The sequence below is a fragment of the Stomoxys calcitrans genome, chromosome 5, assembly GCF_963082655.1.
Source record: "Stomoxys calcitrans chromosome 5, idStoCalc2.1, whole genome shotgun sequence".
Lineage (NCBI taxonomy): Eukaryota > Metazoa > Arthropoda > Insecta > Diptera > Muscidae > Stomoxys > Stomoxys calcitrans.
The window spans coordinates 94,792,844-94,820,495 of NC_081556.1; the positions used below are offsets into that span (position 1 = coordinate 94,792,844).

Here is a 27,652-nt window from a genome sequence, read left to right on the forward strand (position 1 = left end):
GCAATACTATCACATATTCTATAAAGGACATATATACTAGCCCAGTGCAAGTACGGATTAATTTAATCCTTCAATTTATTGCTTTAAGGGCTCATTGATGCGAAATTACCGATTAAAAGAGAAATAAACAAAATTTTTATAAAAATCGCTAAAAAAGATTGGGTTTATTTGGACCACAACTTGTAATTAAAATATAATTGAAATATTGGGCTAATTTTTACTAACGACATCTGACAACCAAAAGGGGCAATCGAAATACTGTATTTTTACATATAATGGAATAATAGTGATGGAAACGCTACCTTATCATTGAGCCTAAACTTAAATCGGACAGATTTTATTAAAATGAGAGCAGTTTTCGCGCTATTTTTTATTAAAATGTTCATAGGAAACAATAACAGGAGACCCCGGAAAGGACTGTTATAAAACAATATAAGTGCCTTGAACTTTTAGGACACAATTTAGGCCCTTACACTGAAGTGTTGATCAAACTAATTTGTTTTTTTTCCTCCTCAATTTATTTTCTTTTTATTACTGCAATTTTTAAACTTTCTTTATTTTTTGTCAATTATTATTATCAATTTTTTGTAATTTTCCTTTATTTAAACCATTTAGTTTCTTTGCTTTGATAACAATAAAAACATTTATATTCATTTCATTCTTTTTTGTTTTGTTTTTAATCACATCAATTTTTCCTTGCCTTAATTCAATATGCTCACATCTTATGGGCATCAGTTTTTCTTGTATATCTGTGCTTTCGCAATGATTTAGTAAACACTTCTCTCTCACTCTCTGTTTTTCATATTTTTCTTATTTTGTTTGTGCTGCTGCAGTGCAATGTTTTAATTTTACGATTTGTGGGTTCTTTATTAAACACGTATATATATTGGCATGTAAGAGTTGTATGTCTGCTGCTACATACATATGTATGTGTGCGTTTTGTTAATCTTTTTTTAATCTGCAAAGCAATGAGCATGAGACAAGTTCAAGGCTCTCCCAAATGAAATTCCTTCAACTTGAAGTTTGAACCAAATGAAATGCAAACAAATGATGAATGAACAACAACGAAAGAATAAGAGTAAAGACCTACAGAAAATTAAAAAATAAGAAGAAAATATAAACAGACACATAGAAATCATGCCAATCTGGTAACAGAATAAAGCATCTTCTATGCAGTTGTGCTCTGCTTTATCACAGATTGTATTTTGTTCATTCTCTATTTATGGGTTGAATTTGACGTCGTGGTGCGCCGTTTGCCAAGCAATTGTAAAAATGTTTGCAATGCGTGTCTTGTTATGGGCGCAAGAAATTAAAAGAGATACAAAACAATTGCTGGCTGTAATTTGAGTGGCAACATCATTGTTTTCTAGTCTATTTTTTCACATACTTAAATGCAAATATTTCAAACAGATGAAGCTTTTAAGGTAAATTAAATATAAATTGAGTGCACATTTTGATTAAAGTAGTGCTAGCAAAACCGATAAGGGCAAGGTACAAACACCACAGGAGAGGAATCGCAAGAAGTTTGTATCCATAAGAATATGCTAATAGACCTTTTGCATATTTACTTAAGCTGCTATTACACGGCATGTAGTTGTCTTATAACATGTCACTTTTTGTATTCACATGTAACTGAAAATGTTTTTCATAATTGTCAATTTAAAATGATTCATAATTTTTGCTTCACACCTGTATGTTATATTTGTATGAAATTACCTAAAAATCTGAGCAAACAGGATTTTTTTATGCGTAAAAATTGTTTAGGTTGTGAGAAAGGTAATTAAATCATAAATTTGTGAAACCAATTCGTCTGACAACAAAAACAGCTAATTTTTTATGTTTTTGCCAGAAGGAATCAGTATCCACTGAATAAGGTTAAGCCAAGCGATCAGCCGACAATTAATTTTTTTAATTTTTGGCATGTCGACTTGTTTTTTTCTTCATTAATTTTTTGTTTACGTGTTTTCCTATTTGATGACATTTTTGTTTGGCAGATTTGACATCCTTAACGATGTTCATGGGGCCTATCCACTTTATGTTTTCGCAAGTAACCCAACCTTCTATTAGTGAATCCTGAGAAGGAATAGTCTACTCTCTCTCTCTCTCTCTAAACCAACAAATTATATGTGCTATTTTGAAAAGTAATTTTCATATGTTAGTTTCATTTGTATGACACGTCATGTACATGTGCTAAATTTGACATGTCATAAGACACCTACACACCGTGTAATAGAGCCTTTAATTGTTTGTTCAGTACGCGAGCTCTTCAATATTGAAGACATATTGGATGTGGGACAGTTGAACAAATGCAGTAAAAAGTAGGGTAGGAGGGTATGTCTCCTACAGTACATCACACAGCGACATAAAATGCACTTTGACACTTAAATATATTTTAAAAAAATATTGAGAATCAGTTTCACTCAGGGAACATAGGTCCATTGTGTCGCCCCCCATTGTATAGTAATTTCATAGCAGTCCCACAATAGGTGCTCAACCGTCTATGACTCCTCCTCATACCCAAAAATTAAGCTCCGCTAGGTGTCCAGTGCAAGGTCAAAGTCCTGACATTTCAATGGGTTTTCAAGACTTTCAGTAGTGATAGCGGCAACTCCATCACATCTAGGAGAGGTCCACTGAACATTCCAAGTAACCTAGTATTGTTGAATAGTACCAACTTGAACTTTTGGGGTTTAACGTCAAGTTCATTGGTTAATTTTGGCAGCATACTATATGCACTCTGAACAGCCACACAACATGATGACTACGTCAACCTCGTAGCCAACAAACTTTAACCGTCCTTTTCAAATGACCTGAAAATGCCACAGGTATTCAAGTGCCAAAAAGGGGTACACAATCCCTCCTTGTGGTGATTGAGCTCTTACCACAATCTTCCTGTTTGAGCCATACGTTAATTATTCCGCCTATCAACATCAGCATTCACTTGGTAGCTATCTAATACCTTATGAAAACTATTTAAACCTGCCATCTTAGTGATTTTGTGGGTAAAACCTCTGGAGCTTATTGGAAAGTTGAACATTTTTAAATATGTGTTTTGTTGCTTGACACAAAAATTAATAATTTCTTTATCCTTGCTCTGACTGGTCGAAGCAAATTTGCCGAAAATTTTAAATGTCAGGGCGAATTGAATTTTTTTTTGCCCTGTTAACAAATTTTGACACATCAAGTTCCCCAAAAAAGATTCTTTGTTGTAGCAATTCGCCGATACGGCCACATTATTAAATACCCCTTGGCTTAGACATTATTATCGACATTAATTGACAAAAGTTGCCATATTTAATAAAAAATTTTATGTTAGTTGCATTTTGAGATAAGTAAGTGCTCCCAAGTTCGGCATGTACCAGTAGTTGGCACTTTTATTTTTTAAACTCAAATAACTAAGCATATTTAAAACTTCCTATTAAAAAAAGGTCAATAAACGGTAATACCATCCTCGGCTCTCCCTGTGAACAAAAATATATGAGCTGAGATTATAGAAGAAATAAGCTTTTAGTGAGAGGGCGTCCATCAACAAGTTCGAAAGGGCCAGTTCTTAAGAAAACAGTAAGTGGAAGTATCGACTTTATAAGTTAAGAAATCATGAAAAATTTAATATTTTTAATCACAAACAATCCCTCTTTCTTGCGTTAGTCGAGCTTAAATGACCACGAGAATGTGTGTAAGGAAGAAAAGATTGTTTTAATGAATTGAAGAAAAATTGCCATCAATCAATCATCAAGACAATCGGTCATGCATATCACAACCATTGGCAGACGCATTTCTGGGCTTGTGACCCTCATCAGTGCCTAGTGTATCATATCCGTCCGTCTGACTAGCCCACAGTTTCATGGCTTGTTAATTGTCCTATTTAAGCTTAAATTTTAGCATTAATACTTATATGAAATCTACGCATGCGGACATATTAACCGTTAATCTGATAGCTTGCAATTTCTTTTCTTCAATTCATAAAAACAATCTCTTCTTCCTAACACATATTCCCGTGGTCATTTTAGCTCGACTAACGCAAGAAAGAAGTATTAATCCAAATGACCGGCTCTAGTAGACAAAACAAATGAACGAAGAATCACAAACAATTTGTAATGGTAAAGGACAATCAAAAGAACGTTTTAGTCATAAAAAATATTTTTTTTATTCGAGACCGTAAAAATACGATATAGTTTATCTTTGAAATTACCCCGCCTATGAACGAAATCATAATCTATACTATGTTGGAGGATTTCGTGGCACAGAAGTTGGTTATCTGCATATGAATCTCAATCTTTGGGTTCGAATCCTAGCGAAGAAATCCGAAAATTTTTGACTTAACGGAAATTGGAATTTTTGGTTAATACATCTAAAACAAAACAAAATTTCTAATTGGTTAAACCAAATTGCAATTGAATTGAACATTTGCACCCGGAAGGAGAATGGATTGTAAAAGGCAAAATCCTTAAACTGCACACTACTGGTACACTTACCCTAACTCAATTGCAGTGACTGGAATCGAAATTTGGTTAAACTTTGTATGCATTTTGCTATAAATTTGAATATTCTGTAAAGATTATGGCAATCCCATTTATATAATAATCGTTTTACTAAAGGTGTGTACACACTTTACAATTGTTGAGCAACGTATAAATATCTAAGAAAATGTGAATTTATAAAATTTTCTGGAGAATCTTTTTTTATAATAAAACTAAGTGTATATGAATTTAGATTTACTATTTTTCCCTTATTTAAAATAATTTTCTCTCTCTTTATTATAGGGTTTCTGCGCTGCCAGTATTAAACGTGAACATGGCGATGAAGTTGAAGTGGAACTTACCGAGACCGGTAAGCGTGTCATGGTCCTACGTGATGATATACAAAAAATGAATCCGCCTAAATTCGACAAAGTCGAGGATATGGCCGAACTTACATGTCTTAACGAAGCATCCGTCTTGCACAATATCAAAGACAGATATTATTCTGGCTTAATTTATGTAAGTAAGACTTATTTATTATTGCAGACAAAATTTCAAAAAGCTATAGTTTGATTCAGGATTCACGGAATAAAGTTAGGCCAAGCGATCAACCGACATGCAAGTTTTTTAATTTTTTACAGTTTTCGGTATTGAGAATGTCAACTTGTTCTTTATTTACATTCTCTCAATCGTTGTTTGTCTACATTTTGTGGTATTTATTTAAGTTTAAATTTGCATTTGAATAATCGCTTTGATTCTTCATTATGTTCAACCTTTTCTCCAATGAAAGAATCACTTGACTGATCATTGAGATTCTCCTCGAAAAATTTTTCTCTGGGAATCACATTCACAATCTTTGGGAACTTTTTCTTTTCGAAGGGAGCGGCTTACAAAAAACAAAGTTTCTGAAAAGCATACGTTCGCCTTTTCCAGCAGACAGCTTTGAATGTTTAACAAACAGCAAAAAACCACACAATTTGTTTTTTTTTTATCAGAAAACGAATCGAGAATGGAATAAAAAATCAACTGACATTTGATGACATTTTCAATCGGCACATATGACATCCTTAATGATCACTTTATGTTTTCGCAAGTGACCTAACCTTCTATTAGTGAATCCTGAGTTTGATTAAAATTGATTAGGTTTGAATGCATCGTGTCGATTAAAGAAACTGTAACACATCAAGAGTTATCGATAATGTATTAACCACACAATCTATTATGTAAACAATTACATCCGCCTATGAAGAAACAGTCAGATTTTTTAATTCTGTGCCACTCGAATGGACTGCTCGATTCACTCAAATATTTGTTTTACCATTATAAAATCAGCTGACTTCCACATGTAACCGAAGGAAAATTGGTTGTTAGTTAGAAAAAAATCTGTAAATTTGAATGACGCTATTGACTTTTGTACCATACTACTACAGGGGCCGAATTATTGCATACGTGAACGAATAAAATCGTTCGAATGTTTAAATCGATTATAATTTATAATAAAAAGATTTACATTAAATGGTTTGAGACTAAATGTATTTTTGAACGTGTTACAGTCATTAATGTTTGTGTCCCTTGTATTTATCGCTTATTGTGAATAAAGGGCGAAGAAGTCAATTTATTGTGAATAGCAAGATAGTTGTTGTTATTTTAGCAGTGTGTTTTAGACTCAGTGTAATAGCAAGAGAGTCTCCGTTATGTACATAGGTTACCATATCATAGTTATAGTTATTTCTGTCCGAAACCACAATATTGGTCATATAGATATCTCTCGTTTTTATTTGTTTCTTTTTCATAAAATTGTCCAATATATTTCAATTCGCAACAAATAGCGGTTAAATAAATATAAATTTATATGGAAACCAAAAACCATCCATCTCTTTTTTTTTGCCATCGAATATTAGTCACTATGTCACTTTGAGTCGTTCCCATTTTGGCCACACTTGCTTCGTCATCACTATTTAAATGTTAACCAAACAGATGTCCATATTCAAAAACTTGGGTTTGCTTTATTTCGTCCGAATGATTTGAAAAGTAAACATAAATATGTATGAATCCAAGTGTATTTGTGAGATTTTGTAGTTGTTTATATTCATAAAATGTACGTTTGCACGTACATATATCGGTATGTATGTACATATCCGGCATATCGAATATTTACTCACTCGTCTTACAATGACTGTTGGCATGAATAAAAAATTATTGATTTTGCGGGAACATCTTTTATCGAGGTATCGTCATGGATAAAAGCTATTTTCTAATGCTTTTTCAAATCATTGTCAATATTAATTATAATTGGTAGAGTAATGGGAAACTGCTAAGTCCAAGACATTTGAAAATATATGTATATTTTAAAAGCAAAATAAAACTATATACGTAATAAGATATTCGTTTTTTTTTGCATTGCATAGTGCAACGAAGTTCTGAATGACTTTAAATGCATCTTTATGTAGGCAGAAAATAGTTTGATTAAGTTGATCTACTTCTAGTGTTGCCATGGTATTATTTTTACAGATAACTGTCACCAAATGGAATTATCTATTGTGAATGGCACAGAAAATTTGAAACCAATTTAATTCTTTCTATTATGTCCGTAAAAACTAATCGGGATTACCAAATTATGAATTTTTGTAAAAAATCGGTCTTAAGTTAAGTTAGGTTGAAAAGAAAATGCATATATAAATCCGCTCCATTCCACTATGGACATACACAAAACTAAATAATTGGCTTGTTGTGCTCTCTAACTACTATAAATAACCTGGAAATGCAATCGAAGTCAGGAATTCCGAGCTACTAATCTAATCCCTAGGTTAGGTTAGGTTTAAGTGGCAGTCTGCCATCAGACTCACATAGGCGTTTTCGTCCATTGCAATACCACAGGAACAGAAGAAGGAAGATGCCTAAAAAGCCCAACAAAGAAATGAGAAATTAAAGTGGAACTTATTTTGACTGTCAGTGCGGGACACACACACAGAAGGTATTCTTCTTCATTGACGCCCTCACAACTTCTGCAAAAGTCGTTACTGGCAATATTCGGTCTGTCAGCATTTTTTCCGATTAGACAGTGACCTGTGCTATGTTTCGCATTAACCAAGTTTACTGATTTATCCCCCTTACTCCGTTATGGCCCGGCAGCCAAACGACGTGGATTTTGCTATCCTCAGAGAATACCTTAATCTTCTTTTTACACTCCAAGACTATTCGTGACCTAACCGTCCTAGTTATCCTAGCCCTGATGGATGGTTTACTGTTCGTAAAGATTTTCTATTATACCCCGATGGTTTGACCTGCTCCTATCCTCTATCCATTTTCCCATCGCCTTAAGTGCCATAGCCTCTGTGGCTGCATCACAGTTCATCAATATGTCTATGAGTTGGATATGTAGAATCGCATTCTGTGCGCTTGTGGGCTTGGTCCTCATCGCTCCGCCTATGCCAAGGTTCGCTGAACCTGTTGCATTATCCTTACGTTTCACTTTTTGGTCATCGCATTAAGCGAACTACTGACGCCTAACATCTGTGGGCCACTATTGTGAATTAACAATCTAGGGTAAAGATATTTCGTGGCAAGTCATGGAGAAGCACTTGTTCCACATACTTGAAAGCATTGCAACGGCGAGCATTTTAAGTCACCCCAATAAACATTTCAAATCTAATTCCCACACTCTTTCTTTGTTATCCTCTCTATATGAGATGTTATGTTAGGCAAAGACTTTCATCCTTTAATCCCTTTTCTGTCATTGAAGCCCTTTCCAACTATCAACTCCCGTTCATACAGTCAGGTCACTCTTTCAACGGACATCGGTACAAAACACCATTTGTTTACTCCTCACCCCGTCGATTTTGTACGTCTTGGCATCGAAGATTTCTACTATGTTATGCACCACCTCCTGCAGTACGTTTCACGATCTTAGTGTATAGTATTTCTAGAAAACTATGGTCTAGACAAGCAAAAATCTTGCTTCGCAATATATTTTTTCATATGTATAATTTTTTCATTCACAATTATCTATAACTATGTGTGTCGATAGTAGCGTTGAATTGATTCACATACGTGAACGAGTAAAATCATTCGGTTATAATTTATAAAAAAAATAAATTAAAATGTGTATAAAAGTGGTATAACATCCATTAAACACTAGACGAAATTGCATTCGATACGAAAGCGCACTCGATCACGTATGCGGTAATTCGGCCCCAGATTTTTAAATTTCACAAAAGGTTGTATTATTTTGGACTTGAGAGGTTCATAATTTTGCAAAAACTCTTGGTGTTCTTTTCCAGACTGCAAATTTTTATTTTTATGTTGTATGGTCTCCTTCAATTTATTTCATTAATCATTATTTTATGGAATAATATTTTCTTTGGAATTCCTAAAAAACACTTTAATATCTTTCAACGATCTTTTATTTATATGTTTAGGGCTTTTGTGTTTAGATAGTGTCTTTTTCTGTGAATTATGGTCAAAGTATGATGAATTGTAATAGGCAACACCACCGCAAAAATCGTGACGTGACCTTCATCTTTTTAAAGTAAATACATGATCGAAAATAACGTTTATCTTGTGGTTTTTTATTCAGTTTGTTTCTTTTTTTTGCAATCAACGGAAATCTAATCATCCGAAATACGCCAACTTGCCTTTTTTCATTTTACATGATGGCTGCTTCTCGCTTGTTGGCTGTTTGAGTGGCATGCTTTTTAGTGAGATATTTTTTTTTTCGTGTTCACTTAAAATGTTAATTTTTAACCCATTTTTCGTTGGGGCCAAACATAAATTTAATTTTATCTTGGGTTAATTTTTAGGTAGGTGGCTTAACGTTTTTTTTTTTTGTAAATTGCTAAGGCCCCAACTTATCAAATGTGGAAAAGAAGGGAGAATACAAAAACAAATAATCCAAATATGATATGAAGAAAAACGACATACCGAAATAAGCAAAGAAACAGACAAGAACGGCAAGCAAACAGAAATTGAAATCGCATTGAAGCAGCACGCCCAATCCGTTGACGCCAACACTCGCTCAAAGCGTTTGTTTGCGTTTTTGGCGTCTTCCACACAAAGAAAATATTTTAATATCTGTTTTTTTGTGCTTGTTTGTTTGTTTCTTGGATCTTTTGCGGCTGTTTTTCAAAGTTCTTTACACTCAATTAAAAATTCTAAAACAGAAGTCGATAAATACATATCTTTCAAATTATGTACACACATACATACATACAAAATGTTGGTAATTGTGGTTCTTCTAACGTGTACGGTTTTTGTGAATTTCTATCTGTTACGCCTGCTTAATTTACAATTCGCAAGGGGCCTAATTCGATTAATTCATTTTGACATTTGCTGCTCAAATTTTGCATCTGTGCATATTGTAAAAAAACCTATGTGGTTTTGGTTGTAACACCAATTTGTTTGACAAACCAAATTCTGAAACATTGTTTAGGTTTCTTTTTTGATTATACTTCTGTTTAGTTAACTACCATTGGGCGTGTTACACTTTGCCAGTGTGCATAGCGAGATTGGAAGCTGTTGCAGCTATAGCAACATATGAATGCATAAGCTTCGGTATTTGTTTGACAAATTCACAACTAATTGCTAGGCAGTTGTACTAGGTGGCAACGCCTATATACGCTGTAAATAAGGTAAACATTTTATTGGAGGAAAAAAATGAAAGAGAATGGATTGTTTGTTGTTACACATCATATCATTGATTCGGTTTTTGGCGATGCACATTAACACTTCAATGCAAATTAATTGCTTTCAAACATGCAAGGAGATCTTAATCACAGTTATTGAATAAATTTGTTAAGGAAATTTTAGTGAATTTACCAGTAAGTACGAAAAGCATACACAGAAGAAAACAAAAATCGGTTTCAATCACGAAATTAATTGATCCAATTACCGTTTTAATTGAAACTGCTTCAATCACGAAAATGATAATATCAATCAAAACAAAAAATGATTGAAATTTTGAATTATTTTTTAACTAATCCAATTAAAAAAATTATTGAATTTTTCGAAATATCCAATTAATTTTTTAATTGGATCTCACGAGTACCCGCGTAAAAGAAATTATATGGTCAGATCCAATTATATCTGGCATCAGATATAATTGGATCCGTAAAATGGTTCTGTATGATTGGATCTAATTGTTTCAAATTAGATCTATTTGGATACAATCCGATATAATTTAATACAATTAGATACATTAGGATCTCAAATTTGTCCCAGATATAAATAGATCCAATTGTATATAATAATATCTAATTGGAACTTAAATGTGAAGTTAAAAAAAATTGCTGTTATTTTTGTTGTTTACTTTACACCTAAACGTTGTTGTTTTTAATTGAGCTATAATTTTTTACCATTTTTCCACATAAGTGCTACCTTTATCTTTTGCCGCCAGTAGGTTTTGAGCATGGGTCCTCTCGTTTGCTAGTCAGATGGGCTACCAGCTCAGCCAACCACTTATTTATAATATGCGCGGCTAAAGGCAAACAAATACAATTGGTCGTTGTTGTTGTAGCCACATGTCTATATGTGGAGGTGGTGATCCTCATCTAGCTCCTATAGGTGAGTGAGAAAGCTCGTTCCGGTCCAAGGGACCGATCGGCGCAAGAACATTATGACCATTGGTTATTTAAAGGCGCCATCAACTCGCCTTGTCATATCGAGCATCATAGGCGAGAGCCGGCACCACCCGGCCTCTACAATTGCAGCTACCCTGCAACCTATGGACGCGCCCGGAAGTTTGCAAAGTTTCAGCCTGTGTGGTGCTCATAGTTAACCCGAGCCGGACAATTGGTCTATTTTTAGAACAAACCGCATCGTCTTTTGCTCCCGTTGGTACTCCTCATTTTTTATTTTTTTGCTTATTCTTGAAAAGTGGTTATGAATTTGAGTTTCCTCTTACTCTTTGTCTTTGGGTTTTCCATAAAAGGAGCATTTTTTAACAGATTTAGATGAAATTCGAACAGTGAGATTTGAAAGACCCTTACACCCTGCTGAATATGGTCCAGATCAGACCATAAAGCTTCCATAAAGACCGATCTCCCGAAATAGAGTATTGAGCCCATAAAAGGACCATTTTTCATCCGATATCGATGAAATTTAAAATACTTTATTTTTGTAGACCTCTACACTACATTGTCGAATATCGTCCAGAAAGGATATTTGGATATAGCTGCCATGTAGATTGATCCCCCGAAATAGAGTATTGAGTTCATAAATGGAGCATTTTTGTTCCAATTTCGATGATTTTTGAAACAGTGGGGGTCCTTTAAGGGCAACATCTGCTATTCGCTTTGACCAAAAAGCTTCCATGGGAAACAAAAACTTTGGACGAGAAACAATGAACAGCCATAAATTGGCGGAATGTGCAGATGTAATAAAAAATATTAAAAATATTTTACATTCTGTAGCCATATTACATTTAGAAAATAAAACTTCCATATATCACATATTACCAATTGTTAACACCAACAATCACAAATTGATCAAATTTTAAAAAAATTACAAAATATCTCACGTTTTGAGAATTGGAAACTTTGTTAGTAAAATAGCTAATACTTTATATCTACTACCAGATATACAGCGGTCAAAAAAAGTATTCATCATTAGCAAAATTGATAATAAATTCACTTATTTTGGGTAATTGAAGAAAATTTAAAGTAAACAAATAATGCAGTTTTATGCAATAGTTTATTTTTCGTAATATGTTTTAAAATAAATTCAAAAAATAAATTTAATTAGCGCAAAAAATGCAATTTTATATAATAACACCAAAAACAGAACAAAAAAAGTATTCATCATTGATGTGCTATCATCAAAGTCAAATTCAAATATTATTTGGGAATCCCCCTTTTCTGTTTTATTTAGTAAAGGAGGCTTTGCCCTTGACAGCAAATATTTAATTTCATTGAAAATATAGTTTTTGTCAAAATGGGTCGTAAGCAAAACGAGGTTTCTGATGAGGTAAAAGTTTTGATAATAAAACACCACAGGAATGGTTTAACTCAAAAAACTATCAGTGAAATATTAAATAGACCACGATCTACTATACAATCCATCATCAGAAAGTGGACAGAAACGAAAACTGTTGACAATAAACCAAGATCTGATCGACCAAAAGCACTTTCAGTTGGAGATGTGCGTTGGCTAGTGCGGCAAGTTCAGAAAACTCCGAAGACAAATGCGACCATTCTTCGTAAAAACACTATGGAATATTTAGGGAAGGAAGTTACTACACAAACAATTCGAAATACACTCAAAAGGCATAGTTACAGAGGAAGAACCGCACGTAAGAAGCCCTTTATAAATAAAATAAACCGAGTGAAAAGGCTAAACTTCGCAAAAATGTATGTAAAACAGCCCGAATCATTTTGGAAAACAGTCATTTTTGCAGACGAGAGCAAGTTTAATCTTTTTGGGTGCGATGGAAAGGTCATAGTGTACAGAAAACCAAATACAGAGCTTGAAGAACGAAACACAGTTGCTACTGTAAAACATGGTGGAGGTGGTTTAATGGTTTGGGGGTGTATGGCGGCTTCAGGAGCGGGAAATCTTGAAATTATTAATGGAGTAATGGATCATAAGTATTACATTGACATTTTAAAGAGGAATTTAAAAGATAGTGCTGTAAAACTTGGGCTTGGTAATAACTTTCAATATTATCAAGATAATGACCCCAAACATTCTGCTTTAAATACCAAGATGTGGATGCTGTATAACTGCCCCAAAGTCATTAAAACTCCTCCTCAAAGTCCCGACTTGAACCCAATTGAACATCTTTGGGAACATCTCGAACGCAAATTGAGAACGCGCAATTTTTCGAGCAAGAGTCAAATGCAACAGGTGATAATGGAGGAATGGACTAATATAGACCAAAATATAACCGCTAAATTAGTCCAATCGATGTCAAACCGTTTAAAAGAAGTTATAAGACGCGGTGGTCGAATAACAAAGTATTAATTTTTTTAAATTATGTTATTTATTTTTTTGTTTTTTTGCAATGATGAATACTTTTTTTGTTTAATTTTTTGAGTTCAGCTGTAAAATGGCCCTTTTTGTTCCAATAAATACTATTTTTTTCTTTAAAAACAATGAAATTGTGTACATATATATCACACAAGCACTACTGCATCATTAGTTTAATATGTTTTTATTCCAATTGTCTTTTGTAGACTTATTAAAAAAAAAACATTGAATGATGAATACTTTTTTTGACCGCTGTAGTTATATATAGCATCAGATATCATTATATTTTATCTGACCATTTGAATTTAGCGCACCGTAGCGCATGTCCGTCTACGATGCTAAACGCCCGGGTTCGAATCCTGGCGAGAACATAAAAAAAATTCAGTGGTGGTTATCCCCTCTCAACGCTGACGACATTTGTAAGGTACTAAGCCACATAAAAGCTTCTCCCAATTAGGTGTCGCTCTGTGGCGCGCCGTTCGGACTCGGCTATAAAAAGGTCCCTTATCATTGAGCTGAAACTTAAATCAGACTGCACTCATTGATATGCGAGAAGTTTGCCCCTGTTCAAGGGCAAATTTGCATTTGTATATCAATTTATTTTTCTCGGGCAATTAAAAATCTAATTGAAAATATGCAAATGTTATATTAAAAATTTTGCGAGGACTGCTGTCAATAAACTTGGTATGAGGGTTCCAGATCGTGAGAAGACGAGGCTATTACTGAAAGGAAGTAAGGAGGTATAACGGGACTTATAGGACTACAGACCCGACTTTCGCGTCTAACAGATACTGGCACTTAGGTAGGGACACTATACCAGACATGAACCAACTTAGGTTACTTTTTAGTTTTTGGAGCGCACAACAGGCCGATCACTGTCTTAGGTGTATGTCTATAGTGGCATGGGGCAGATTAATATCTGCACCCTTTTAGAGTGAGAGATAGATAGAGTGAGAGATAGATAGAGTGAGAGATAGAGTGAGGGATAGATAGAGTGAGAGATGGAGTGAGGGATAGATAGAGTGAGAGATGGAGTGAGAGAGGGATAGAGTGAGAGATGGAGTGAAAGAGAGATGGAGTGAAAGAGAGATAGAGTGAGAGATGGAGTGAGAGAGAGATAGAGTGAGAGATGCAGTGAGAGAGAGAAAGAGTGAGAGAAAGATAGAGTGAGAGAGAAAAAGAGTGAGTGAGAGATAGAGATAGAGTGAGAGATAGAGTGACAGAGAAATAGAGTGACAGAGAGATAGAGTGACAGAGTGAGAGAGAGAGGGAAAGAGGTGGAAAGTAATACCCATCTCTCTTCTTTGAGCTAAGTGTAAAAATGAAAATCTTAATCTAAATACCTTAGCATATTCGAGTATTTGAAACTTTTTTTTTATAAAACAGTTTTTCACCTTTATAGACTTAATAATAAAATAATTTTTCTACAAACAAGCTGGCAATTGGATATGTCAAAATTCCCCATGGACAACAGAAAGTGGGTCTGAATTTGTTAAGAAGATCAGATAGCGGTAACAACTTTTTTATAGCTGTAGCACTGCTGCTACTATTAAAATATGTAGCTGTAGTGGGATTTTACAATGGGCATTTGTAACAACGTAAACAAAACAAGAGCCTACTTACAAATAATGTTGAGATTCTGTGGTTGCTCTGATGATGGTGGGGACGTAGAGTAGCTGAATTGTAAAATGACGCCATAAACGCAAACGTGTGTAACCTCAACTAAATGTTGGTGTAACCACTTTGAGTCGTTTGAGCATGTGTAATTTCTTGGTGTCATATATAACTTGGATTATGGCTTAAATAGTCGTATATTATTTTTATACCTTATGCTGCTGTGTACACATGTCTGTTTGACATAATTTAAATATATTTCTCTACGATTTTAAAACAATCTATTCTGTTTCCAAGAATTTTTAAGTTAAACTGTTGAGTCGATGGATGTTCTTTTATGTTTGAAATAATTTAAAAATGTTTTCTTAAGATTTTAATCCAAACTATTCTGTTTTCAACATTTTCACGTTAAACTGTTGGGTCGATGGATGCATATTTTTTATTTCGTTCTGCGCTCCCTATGTACGGGGAGTTAGCACCCTCAGTCAACAGTGGCGGGTCTGAGAGGCGTGCAAACCTACGATAAGATACAGTGACTTTGCGCTTCTAAAGAGCGCAATTCGATTTGTTCGAAATTTTGCTCAAGGAGTTTTGCTGGTCATAAAAACATTTCTTAAGATTTGACTTCTTGAACCTCTAGATGGAGCAATTACCACTCGTATATATATATTAATTTTTTTTTATTTATATTTTTATATTTTTATTTTTTTTTATTTATATTTTTATTATATATATTTTTAATTTTTTTTATTTAAATTTTATTTTATTTTTTTTTGTTTTTTTATCAAGTTTTGTTTTTTTTATTATTTATTTTTATTTTTCTTTCTATTTCTTAATTGTGTTTTTTTTTTAAATTAATTTTTTATGATTTTTATTGTTTTTTTTTAATATTTTTTGTTATGTGTTTACTGTTTTTTTTTATTTTTTTATTATTATTTTATGTTATTATTTTAATTGTTTGGTTATTTTTTTCTTTAATATTTTAATATGTTTCCTAATATTATTTTATTGGAATAATGATGTTGATCGAAGGTTTATAATTACGGAATTTATGGTGAAGGAATCCTTGAGGACTCCAAACCATTTCAGTTACCCGGACCTGATGGCAAATTTCTGCCACACCTGGCCAATATTTTCACAGCGTGCCCAGGCACTTGCATATACTCCGAAATCCTGGCAGGAGGCAAGGGTGGTTTTTATACCCAAGCCCGGCAAGGCAAGTTGTGCCTTCTATGCCAAAACGTACACCCTGGTGGTATGCATTGACATCGAGGGGCTTTTAACAATGTGCGGACCGACACAGATCCAATCCTTAGACCAGTACCGGGTGTACCCGGTCCTTAGAGACTGGATAAACCATATGCTAAGGAGCATGTGGATAAATTGTGTGTCCCATGGCATAAATATTGTAAAGGGTGATTTTTTTGAGGTTAGGATTTTCATGCATTAGTATTTGACAGATCACGTGGGATTTCAGACATGGTGTCAAAGAGAAAGATGCTCAGTATGCTTTGACATTTCATCATGAATAGACTTACTAACGAGCAACGCTTGCAAATCATTGAATTTTATTACCAAAATCAGTGTTCGGTTCGAAATGTGTTCATTCACCGTAACGTTGCGTCCAACAGCATCTTTGAAAAAATACGGTCCAATGATTCCACCAGCGTACAAACCACACCAAACAGTGCATTTTTCGGGATGCATGGGCAGTTCTTGAACGGCTTCTGGTTGCTCTTCACTCCAAATGCGGCAATTTTGCTTATTTACGTAGCCATTCAACCAGAAATGAGCCTCATCGCTGAACAAAATTTGTCAAAATTTGAACACATTTCGAACCGAACACTGATTTTGGTAATAAAATTCAATGATTTGCAAGCGTTGCTCGTTAGTAAGTCTATTCATGATGAAATGTCAAAGCATACTGAGCATCTTTCTCTTTGACACCATGTCTGAAATCCCACGTGATCTGTCAAATACTAATGCATGAAAATCCTAACCTCAAAAAAATCACCCTTTATAAGGGTGAAAGTGTGCATTTTATCGCCTCTCCTATGGCTGATCACCATAAATGACATAACGGGTGAGACCTATAACGGAGAGATTTGTACCCGTCTGCTATGCAGACGATGTAATAATACTTCAAAGGAGTAAGGATCCGAACCAGCTATGCAGAACGGCCGAAAGTGTCTTGCATATGGCATATGACTGGGCTAGACCCAGAGGTCTCAATGTTACCCCAGAGAAGACCGAAATATGCCGGTTCACGAGGAAGAAACTATTCGAACTTTTTCGATATATGACAAGGTCAAATACGTAGGTTTGATCTAGGACATGAAATTAAATTGGAAGTGGCTCATTCAGGAACATACTGAGAAGGCTCACAGATGTTGGGCACTATGTAGCCGCCAGCTTGAAAAGGGGCCTGTATCCCAGGATAGTCCATTGGCTCTACACGAGCGTAATTAGACAAATACTTACTTACGCCTCAGTAGTTTGGTGGACTGCTATGGAGAAAAAGTGCAACATAAGGACCATACAACAGTTTCAGAGAACATGTTGTCTTGGCATAGGCGGAGCGATGAGGACCACTCCCACTAGGGCACTGGAGACTATTCTAGATATCCGACTTATTGACATACAGATTAAGTGTGAGGCAGCCACTGTGGCTATGAGACTTAAGGCGGTGGGAGATTGGATTGAGGATGGGAGCATCTTATACCATCGCGGAATAATCGAGGCGACGATAGGAAACCTGGAAGGAAGGGAAGAGGTTTCCGACCGGGTACCTGAGATGAACCTTGAGGTCGAGTGCGAGGCACTGCTGCCATCGGCACAGTCTTGGATTGAGGGAACCCTAGTATTGCCATTTGGAAGATCATGTTACACGGATGGTTCAAAGCTAGAGGACAGAATGGGCCTGGGGGTTTACATCAAGAACACAGGGACTGAGATCTGTTTTAGACTTCCTGATCATAATACGGTCACGGAATGCGTGAGGTGGTGTGGTGCTAACACGAGGACGTCGAGTGTGAACATCTTTACGGACAGTAAAATTGCCATAAGTGCAATACGAACCAGGACGGTGAGGTCGCGAGCAGTCTTGCAGTGTAAGAAGGAGATTAATGCCTTAATGCCATAACGGAATAAGGGGAAATGAAAGGGCAGGCGATTTAGCGGTGAATGCCAGAGGACTGCCATCAATAAACTTGGTTAACACGAGTTAAGATCGTGGGCGATGAATGCGCATGCAACTCTGTGGAACGAAACGGAATTTCTATGGAGGAATCCAGATCGTTAATGGAAGTAAGAAGGAGGTCAGTATAGCTGTTGGTATTATAACGGGACACACATGACTACGAGCTCACTTATGTAAAATCGGTGCGGCAACTGATAGCGGCACTTAGGTGGCGTGGCATGGAAAACAATTAAGGATTTTGTAAGTAGCACGGAATTCCTAACATTGATTTTCTTTTTCGAGGTTACTTTTTTTGGGGGCGCACAACAAGCCGATTACTGGCTTAGGTGTATGCCTACAGTGGCATGGGGCGGATTAATATCTGCACCCATAGCTGCCATATAAACCGTTCTTGGGTTTTGACTTCTTGAGCCTCTAGAGTGCGCAATTCTTATCCTATTTGAATGAATTTTTGCACGAAGTATTTTGTTATGATATCCAACACTTGTGCCAAGTATGGTTCAAATCGGTACATAAGCTGATATAGCTGCCATATAAACCGATCTTGGATCTTGACTTCTTGAGCCTCTAGAGGGGGTAATTCTTATCTGATTTGGCAGAATTTTTGTATAAGGGCTTCTTCCATGACCTTCAACATACGTGTGCAATATAGACTGAATCGACCTTTAGCTTCCCATATAAACCTATCTCCCGATTTTGCTTCTTGTTTTTACAATTTTTTTTATTATTCTTTTATTATTTATTAATATGTTTTTTTTTTTAATATTTTTTGTTATATTTTCTATTGTTTTATTTTCCCTTTAATTTCATGTTTTCACCATTTTACCTCCGTACTTTCAACAGGTGGAAGGTATATAATAATGTATATTTGTTCATATTCCGTTCCGCCTTTACTTAATTGTTGTAAATTTTTTACATGTGTGTTGCATTTGATATTTGCCAGAGATTGTCATATTTCTCGCTTGATAATGACAGACAAGCAGACAGAATATTTAACACTTTTTCAGTGTCTTGCTTGTTATAAACATGTTTTAATTTTTTTTTTTAAATAATTATTTCTTCTATAATTTTGTTTGAAACGGTTTCAAATGTTTCTTGGCAAGTGTTTTGATTTATTGCCATCACCAAGAAATGGCGCCTACTTGTCACAGTTGGACATAATATAGTGCTGTGTTTGAGGACATATACATACATATATTAAATATAATAAATTGTCGTAGATGTGTTTATTAAATCACAAATTCATATTAATTAACATTGCTAGTATCTGCGGCAGTTAATTATTCATTTTAAATATATAAATTAATTTAAGAATAATATTTTAAGCATTTTTTTTAAATAACATTTATTGACCAATGCGTAGTTCAATAGACTATTTATTTTTGTGCTGTGATCAGAAATATAAGAAAGAAATTTTTTTTTATTTTTTTTTGTAATTTGCTAGATTTTTTCCTTTGCTATTTTTTAGTATGCAAATTTACATGTATTCTAAAAAGATTTTTATTTGTATTATTATAAGACATTTTGTTTGTTTTAGCTTTCCTTTATTAATAGATTTTAATTGAAAACGTTTTGAAATAATTGAGATAAGAATATACCATATTTGGCATCTTTAGATTAACACGAGGCGAAAATATGATTGAAGGCAACAGTTTCAGTATCTGATTGAAAAAGAATGAAATATAAAATTATTTTCAAGTGGAAATGCAAATGTGCTGTTTTTTCGCTTGGTTTGTTGGTGGCACTTTTTGTTGTTTTTATATTTCCTATTGGGCACACCTTCTGCTTACAATAATATTTCATAGACAATTCTTTTATAAGTTTATATATATTGTAATATCTTAACGGTCAAAACAGAATGAGCACGTTGAGCTTTGTTTTTGGGCGTTGCGTTTAACAATACAACTCTACAGACTAATCCAAATGTCAAAAAGCAATTCGCAAAAGTTAAAGAATTTTCAACTTTGACGACTGAAATCGAGATTCATTCTGTGTTGATATACATGAAGTGGTATTGACATTTGTTTGCAAAGTTTCATTTTTTAACGCAACGCTCAAAAACTAAGTTCGACGCTCTCATTCTGTTTTGGCCTTTAGGTAATATTGAACTTACAAAATATCGTCTGGACACTTATCGCTCAATTTACAATTTACAATTGACATTTTAAGTCAATCTAACCATGTCCGCCCGTCCATCTGTCTGTGGAAAGCACACTAACTTTCGAGGAAGTTAAGCTTTACTTTGATTGGCTATAACAGAAAATTAGTCCCACTAGCCGAACTTAGAATAGCGTTCCAAGCGCCTCGATCTTCGGTGCTCATTCTAACATCTATGACACCAAGTTTCATGGTGTCTCCCAGCACTTGATTTTTCCATCGGGCCTTTGCTCGTCATGGTTTGTGTGTACCACCGTGTTTGTCTTCATAAGACTTATTTGCTGGAGCATCTTCATCCATTCTGACAACATAAACTAGCCAACGCAGACGTTGTATTTTGATACGTGCAACTATGCTATCGTTGCCATACTACATTCTCCATTAACGCAAACTTGTCCATTTTATGAAGAATCTTTCTCTCAAACACTCCAAGCACTGCCACGTCTATTTTCACAAGTACCCATGCCTCAGAACTATATAACAACACGGGTAGTATCAGTGTCTTGTATAGTGCGATATTCGTCTGTCGAGACTTGGCCTTGTTTCTAAACTGCTTACTTAATCCAATGTAGCATCTGTTTGCCAGTATTATTCTTTGATTCATTTCAAAACTGGTGTCATTAGTTTCGCTTACAGCGGTGCCTAGGTAGATAAAGTTGCTGACTTTCTCAATGTTATGGTTCCCAACTTTTTCCATTTTCTTTATCTCATTGGTAGTACACGGTGTTTTGGAAATTGAAACCATCCATTTTGTCTTATCGTAATTTCCTGGCAAACCCATTTTCGCTACATCCTGTAACCGACGTATGATATCAATGTTGTCGGCATAGGCGAGTAACATGTGTTCTCTTGTGAGTAGTGTGTCACATCTATACACATCTACTTCTTGTATAATCTTCTCCAGCAGGGTATTAAAGAGATCACATGATAAGCTGTCTCCTTGTCTGGAACCAAAGCTCGTTTGGTATTGAATGGTTCGGAGAGATTCTTTCCTATTCTTTCTGAGGAAAGCGTTAAGCAAGTGTCATCCTGCAGAGTTGTATTAATTTTGCAGGGATACCAAACTTAGACATGGCTTGAAATACCTTTAAACGTATAGGACTAACGAAAGCGGCTTTGTAGTCAACAAAGATATGGTAGATGTTGATTTATACTTCACGGGTCTTTTCAAGGATTTGGCGCAGAGTGAATATCTGGTCTATGGTGGATTTACCACGTCTAAAGCCGCAATGATAGTGCCCAATTATCTCATTGACTATAGGTTTAAATTTTTCACACAGTACGCTTGAGAGTATCTTATATGCTATGGGAAGGAGAGTTATTCCTCTGTAGTCTTGTTCTCCTTTCTTGTGTACGGGACATAGTATGCTGAGGTTCCAATCATCTTCTAGCCAGATTGCTCAGACAAGCTGATGCATACAGCGTGTCACCTCTGGTCTTAAATAGTTCAGCGGGTAAGCCGTCGGTTCCTGCTGCCTTGTTGTTCTTCAGTCGGGTCACTGCTACTTGGACATCATTCTGGCTAGGAGGTAAACATTCAATACCATCATCAGGGATTGGTTCTGCGGTATCCTCTTCGCCGCCATAGTCGGACACTAGCAGCTGGGTAAAATGTTCTTTCCATATCCCAATCTCACTATTACAGTTACCAGATTTCCTTGTTTGTCTCTGCAACAGGATGTGCCTGCACCAAAGCCACCAGTTTGCTATTAAATTCCTTGGCAGAATTTTCGGACTTCATTGTGACTGACTCCTGTACATCTCAATTCGCTCACACTCACATCTTTCTATGGAATAGATGTTTCTCCTCTCTCCATTTCTCCTGATACCTCCCCTTCATATGGCGCGTTGCTACTTATTGCAGGCTTGCTCTTTAGCATCTCGACTATCTTGTTGGTACCATAGGTTTTTTGGTGAAGGCTTCCAGATTTCGCGGCATTTTCCATAGAGTGGGTAATACTTTGCCACTGCGCCATTATATCATCGGTACAAGGAGTGCTTTAGTCAAGCAGTTGGGTCAGTCGAGTGAAGTATGCCATTGCCGTCTGCTGCGTTTGCAGCTTTTCAATGTCCAGCCAGCCCATTCTTATCCGATTTGGCAGAAGTTTCGCATCGTGACATCTACTATCGTCTCCAACACCCAAGCCAAGTATGGTCCGAAGCTGTCCAGAGGTTAGCATGTCCACCTATGACGCTGAACTCCTGGGTTCGAATCTTGGCGCGACCATCAGAAAAAATTTTTCAGCGGTGGTTTTTCCCTCCTAATGCTGGCAGCATTTTTCAGGTACTACGCCATGTAAAACTTCTCTGCAAAGAGGTGTCGCACTGCGGCACGCCGCTCGGACGTGACTATAAAAAGTAGGCCCCTTGTCATTGAGCTTAAAATTAAATCGCACTGCACTCATTGATATGTGAGAAGTTTGCCCCTGTTCCTTAGTGGAATGTTCATGGACAAAATTTGCAATTTGCATTTGAATTTGTTTGTAACACCAAGACCTCATGCTCTTCTTCTTCAACTCAAGTTATTTTATACTTAAATAGTAAGTTGGCGTAAAAATTTGCTCGCACTTATGCTTATATCGTTTAACTGGAACTTATTTCACTTATCCGAACTACGCTTAACAGCAAATTACGATAAGTGAAACCAAATTCAAGTATTTTTTGCGTTTCACTTATACGATGTCAACTGTAATCTAAGACTTTCCTTAGTCTACCGTCTATGTGTCTATAGTTTCCAAAACGGGACGGCGACCGAACCCGTTTCAGGGGAAGAATGAAAATGAAACTCAGAACATGCCATCTAATTAAGCGATATATCTAAGATCATTACATACGTATTCAAGATTAAAAACACATTCTTTGGAGCAGAATAGTGATTAGTCCATAAATTTAGAAACAATGCCAATTTTATTAAAATTTATGGTAAAAAAAACTCATGCGCTTTAATTAAAATATTTATTTATTTATGCTTTTTTTCATACCAATTGAAAAATGAAACTTTGGAATCTGGAATAGGAATGCAAACATTTGTATTATAATTTGTAATTTTCTATTTTGCATATATGTACCTTCTAAACAAATATAGTCTTGCCAGCTAGCTATATGGTCAACTTTAAATTTGGCATGAATCAGGGTTAGTTTGTGGGAGGGCCATAGCAATGATTAATCATAAACATTGCATTTTTTCCCTTCTATTAACAAAGTGCTAGACGTGGTGTGCATACCATTCATTTCCCCATTACAACGACACCCCCTACTCAATTAATTTTACAATTTACATATCGGTTGTATGCGAAATTCCCCAACTAAGAAGAGAAAAAATAAACATTTTTCATCATTATAATCAGCATCAATGGCATCGGTGGTGTTCAAATGATTGGTCATCAATTAATTCGGTGTACCTGGTGGTTACAACGGTGGTCTTGAGGCCAACCCAAAGTGTACGTACGTGTCTTTTTTTCATCAAGTCATTTATAAATATCATATAGCGTTTATGAACAAAAAAGCATTCAAAACAATTTTGATTTATTCTTATAGGCATGATGTTTACTTGGGCGTGTATTTTAACGCATGTGTACAGGGTGATACTTGAAAAAGTTTCCTTTCTGACATAGTTATAACATTCGACAGTCGTCAATGATTTTGCCTTTATTGAAATACTTAAACAATGCGGACAATGATGGAACTCTACTGCACTCATATATATGCCTCGATCGAGCTTGAAGTAGTCCATTCCAGCTATGCAAGTCTACAATGCTTAAGTTATAGTACTTACATAGGCTTGCAATTGAATATCTATTCAACAAATGTCTGTCTGTATAGTACAAAAACAAGCAGAACTTCTGCTGACCCAATTTTCACTTGTGTGGGTCCATTGATGCATCAATAACTCGCAGTTCCATATAACTTTCAAAAAATTCATAACAGAATCGAATAGTTTGAAAAGTAACCTCTAAATAGGCCACCCTTTAGTTTCATATCTACAAAGTCATTCATTCATTGCACAAAAAAATAATAATAATATTTGAAAGCGAACAACTTCATTAACCAAGCACAGCGTAATGAATATGTTTTTTTTTTCTGTGCCGCCATTGGCACTACGTATTGTCTATGCCAATGAGCAACAATTTTAGTGGATGTGAAATATATCGTACTGCGGAATCATTTTAAATTTTGGTAAAATATCTTTTGAAAGTTTCTAAATTGATAATTCCTATTAAAAAAATTTTGTATTCTTACCCATTATTGTGGTATTGGCTATAAGAACTTGATGTTTTTAGCACCCGGAATAAAATATAGATATTGAAAGACATAATCATTAATCAAATGACCAATTTAAGGAATGCACAATTGAAGAAATGAGGAACAGTTACATCCTCTTGTAAAGTTATCTAGTGAAAACAAGTAAAAGCGTGCTAAGTTCTGTCGGGCCGAATCTTATATACCCTCCACCATGGATCGCATTTGTCGAGTTTTTTTTCCCGGTGTCTCGTTTTAGGCAACAAAGGAAAGGAAAAAAGAAAAGAATTACTATGCTATATCAAGTAATGGCCCCATCCGGACCATAATGGAATGAATGTTGGAGACCATAGTAGAAGTCATTGTTTAAAATTTCAGGCAAATCGAATAAGAATTGCGCCCTTTAGAGGCTTAAAGAGTAAAATAACGAGATCGTTTTAATAGTGGAGCTGTATTAGGCTATAGACTGATTCAGACCATATTTGCAACGTATGTTGAAGGTCATGGGAGAAGCCGTTGTACAAAATTTCACACAAATCAGATAACAATAGCGCCCTATAGAGGCTCAAGAAGTCAAGATCCCAGGTCGATTTATATGACAGCTATATCAGATTATAAACCGATTTGAACCATACTTGGCACAGTTGTTGAAAGTCATAACGAAAAACGTCACGCCGAGTTTCAGCCGGATTGGATTTGCGCCCTCTAAGGGCTCAAAAAGTCAACGACCCCAGGTCGGTTTAAATGACAACAATATCAGGTTAAGCACGGATCTCACTCATGCTTGTCAAAGTTGTTGGAAATCATAACGAAACACCTCATGCAAAATTTCAGTCAAATTGGATAAGAATTGCGTCCTGTAGTGGCTCAAGAAGTCAATATTCAAGATCGGTTTATATCGGCAGCTATATCAGGTTATGGACCGATTTGAACTATACTTGGCACAGTTGTTAAAAAGTCACGACGAAACATGTCGTGCAAAAATTCAACAAAATCGGGTAGGAATGGCGCCCTCTAGAAGCTCAAGAATCAAGACCCCAGATCGGTTTATATGACAGCTATGTAAGGTTATAGACCGATTTCAACCATCTTTAGCACAGACGGACGGACGGACATGGCTAGATCACCATAAAATGTCATGACGATCAAGACTTTATGGGGTCTGAGACGAATATTTCGAGGAGTTACAAACAGAATGACAAAATTAGTATACCCCCAACCTATGGTGGAGGGTATAAAAACAGTAACAAAAATCTTGAGATTTTACTACTTTAAACAAGACGCACCTATTTCACTGACCACATCAGAAAGCTGCTAAATCAAAAAAACTTCCCTACATATGTTGCGTTAAGCGTTTTCACCAGTGTGATTCCCTTTTTACACCCACCACCGAACGATGGGGGTATATTCATTTTGTCTATCTAAGAGGATCCTGCCATGTCCGTCCGTCTGTCTGTTGAAATTACGATACAGTCTTTAAAAAATCAGATATTAGGCTGAAACTTTGAACAGATTCTTTTTTTGTTCATAGGCAGGTTAAGTTCGAAGATGGGCTATATCGGACTATTTCTTGATATAACGCCCATATAGACTGATCCGCAGATTTTAGGTCTTAGGTCCATAAAAGCCACATTTATTATCGGATTTTCTGAAATTTTTGGACAGTAAGTTGTGATAGGCCACTCCACATCTTTCTTCAATTTGGCCCCGATCGGTTCAGATTTGGATATAGCTTCCATATAGAACGATCTCTCGATTTAAGGTCTTGGGCCCATAAGAGATGCATTTATTGTCCGATTTCGCCGAAATTTGAGGCAGTGATTTGTGTAAGGCCCTTCGACATTCTTCTTTTACTTGGCATAGATCGGCCCTGATGTGGAAATAGCTGCCATATGGACCGATCTCCCGATTTAAGGTCTTGGGCCCATAAATGGCGCATTTATTGCCGAAATTTGGCACATTGAGTTGTGTTACGCCCTTTGACATCTTTTTTCAATTTGGCATAGATCGGTCCAGATTTGGATATAGCTGCCATATAGACCGATATCTCGATTTAAGGTCTTGGGCCCATAAATGGCGCATTTATTGTCCGATTTCGCCGAAATTTGGCACATTGATTTGTGTTACGCCCTTGACAACTTTTTTCAATTTGGCATAGCTCGGTCCAGATTTGGATATAGCTGCCATATAGACGCATATCTCGATTTAAAGTCTTGGCCCCATTAAATCCCTTCGACATCCTTCATCCGCCTTTAACAGGCGTATTTATTGTCCGATTTCGCTGAAATTTAGGTGAGTTGTGTGAGGCCACTCGACACCCTTCTTCAATTTGGCCCAGGTCGGATTATAACGAAAGTTGGTTTACATAAATACCCGAGTTCGGACGGTCGAACTTAATGCCTTTGTGGCTGTTCATTTTATAACAGCATTGCCCGATTTAGATGTTTAAAAATAAAACTTACATCAATTTATATGTATTTATATTTATATATATTTATATATATTTATATTTTTTTTTTAATTTTTGTATTTTGGGACAGTGAGTTGTGTTAAGCCTTTCGACACCCTTCTTCAATTTGGCCCAGATTTGGATATAGCTGCCATATAAACCGATCTCTTGAATTGAGGTCTTGGGCCTTTAAAAGGTGAATTTTTTGTCCGATTTCGCTAAAATTTAGGTGAGTTGTGTGAGGCCACTCGACACCCTTCTTCAATTTGGCCCAGGTCGGATTATAACGAAATCAAATCATTGAATTTTATTACCAAAATCAGTGTTCGGTTCGAAATGTGTTCATTCACCGTAACGTTGCGTCCAACAGCATCTTTGAAAAAATACGGTCCAATGATTCCACCAGCGTACAAACCACACCAAACAGTGCATTTTTCGGGATGCATGGGCAGTTCTTGAACGGCTTCTGGTTGCTCTTCACTCCAAATGCGGCAATTTTGCTTATTTACGTAGCCATTCAACCAGAAATGAGCCTCATCGCTGAACAAAATTTGTCAAAATTTGAACACATTT

The 27,652-nt window shown here is 35.7% G+C and overlaps 1 protein-coding gene across 4 annotated transcripts in view; it reads left to right on the forward strand.

Moving 5' to 3' along the window:
• Positions 1-27,652, forward strand: part of LOC106086676 (myosin heavy chain, non-muscle) — a 124,121-nt gene that overhangs the window by 29,360 nt on the left and 67,109 nt on the right. For all 4 annotated transcript variants that reach the window (XM_059370190.1, XM_059370193.1, XM_059370192.1 and 1 more), the window contains exon 3: positions 4,764-4,979. In XM_059370190.1, coding sequence (XP_059226173.1) covers positions 4,764-4,979 — 216 coding nt within the window. The remainder of the gene's footprint in view (positions 1-4,763; positions 4,980-27,652) is intronic.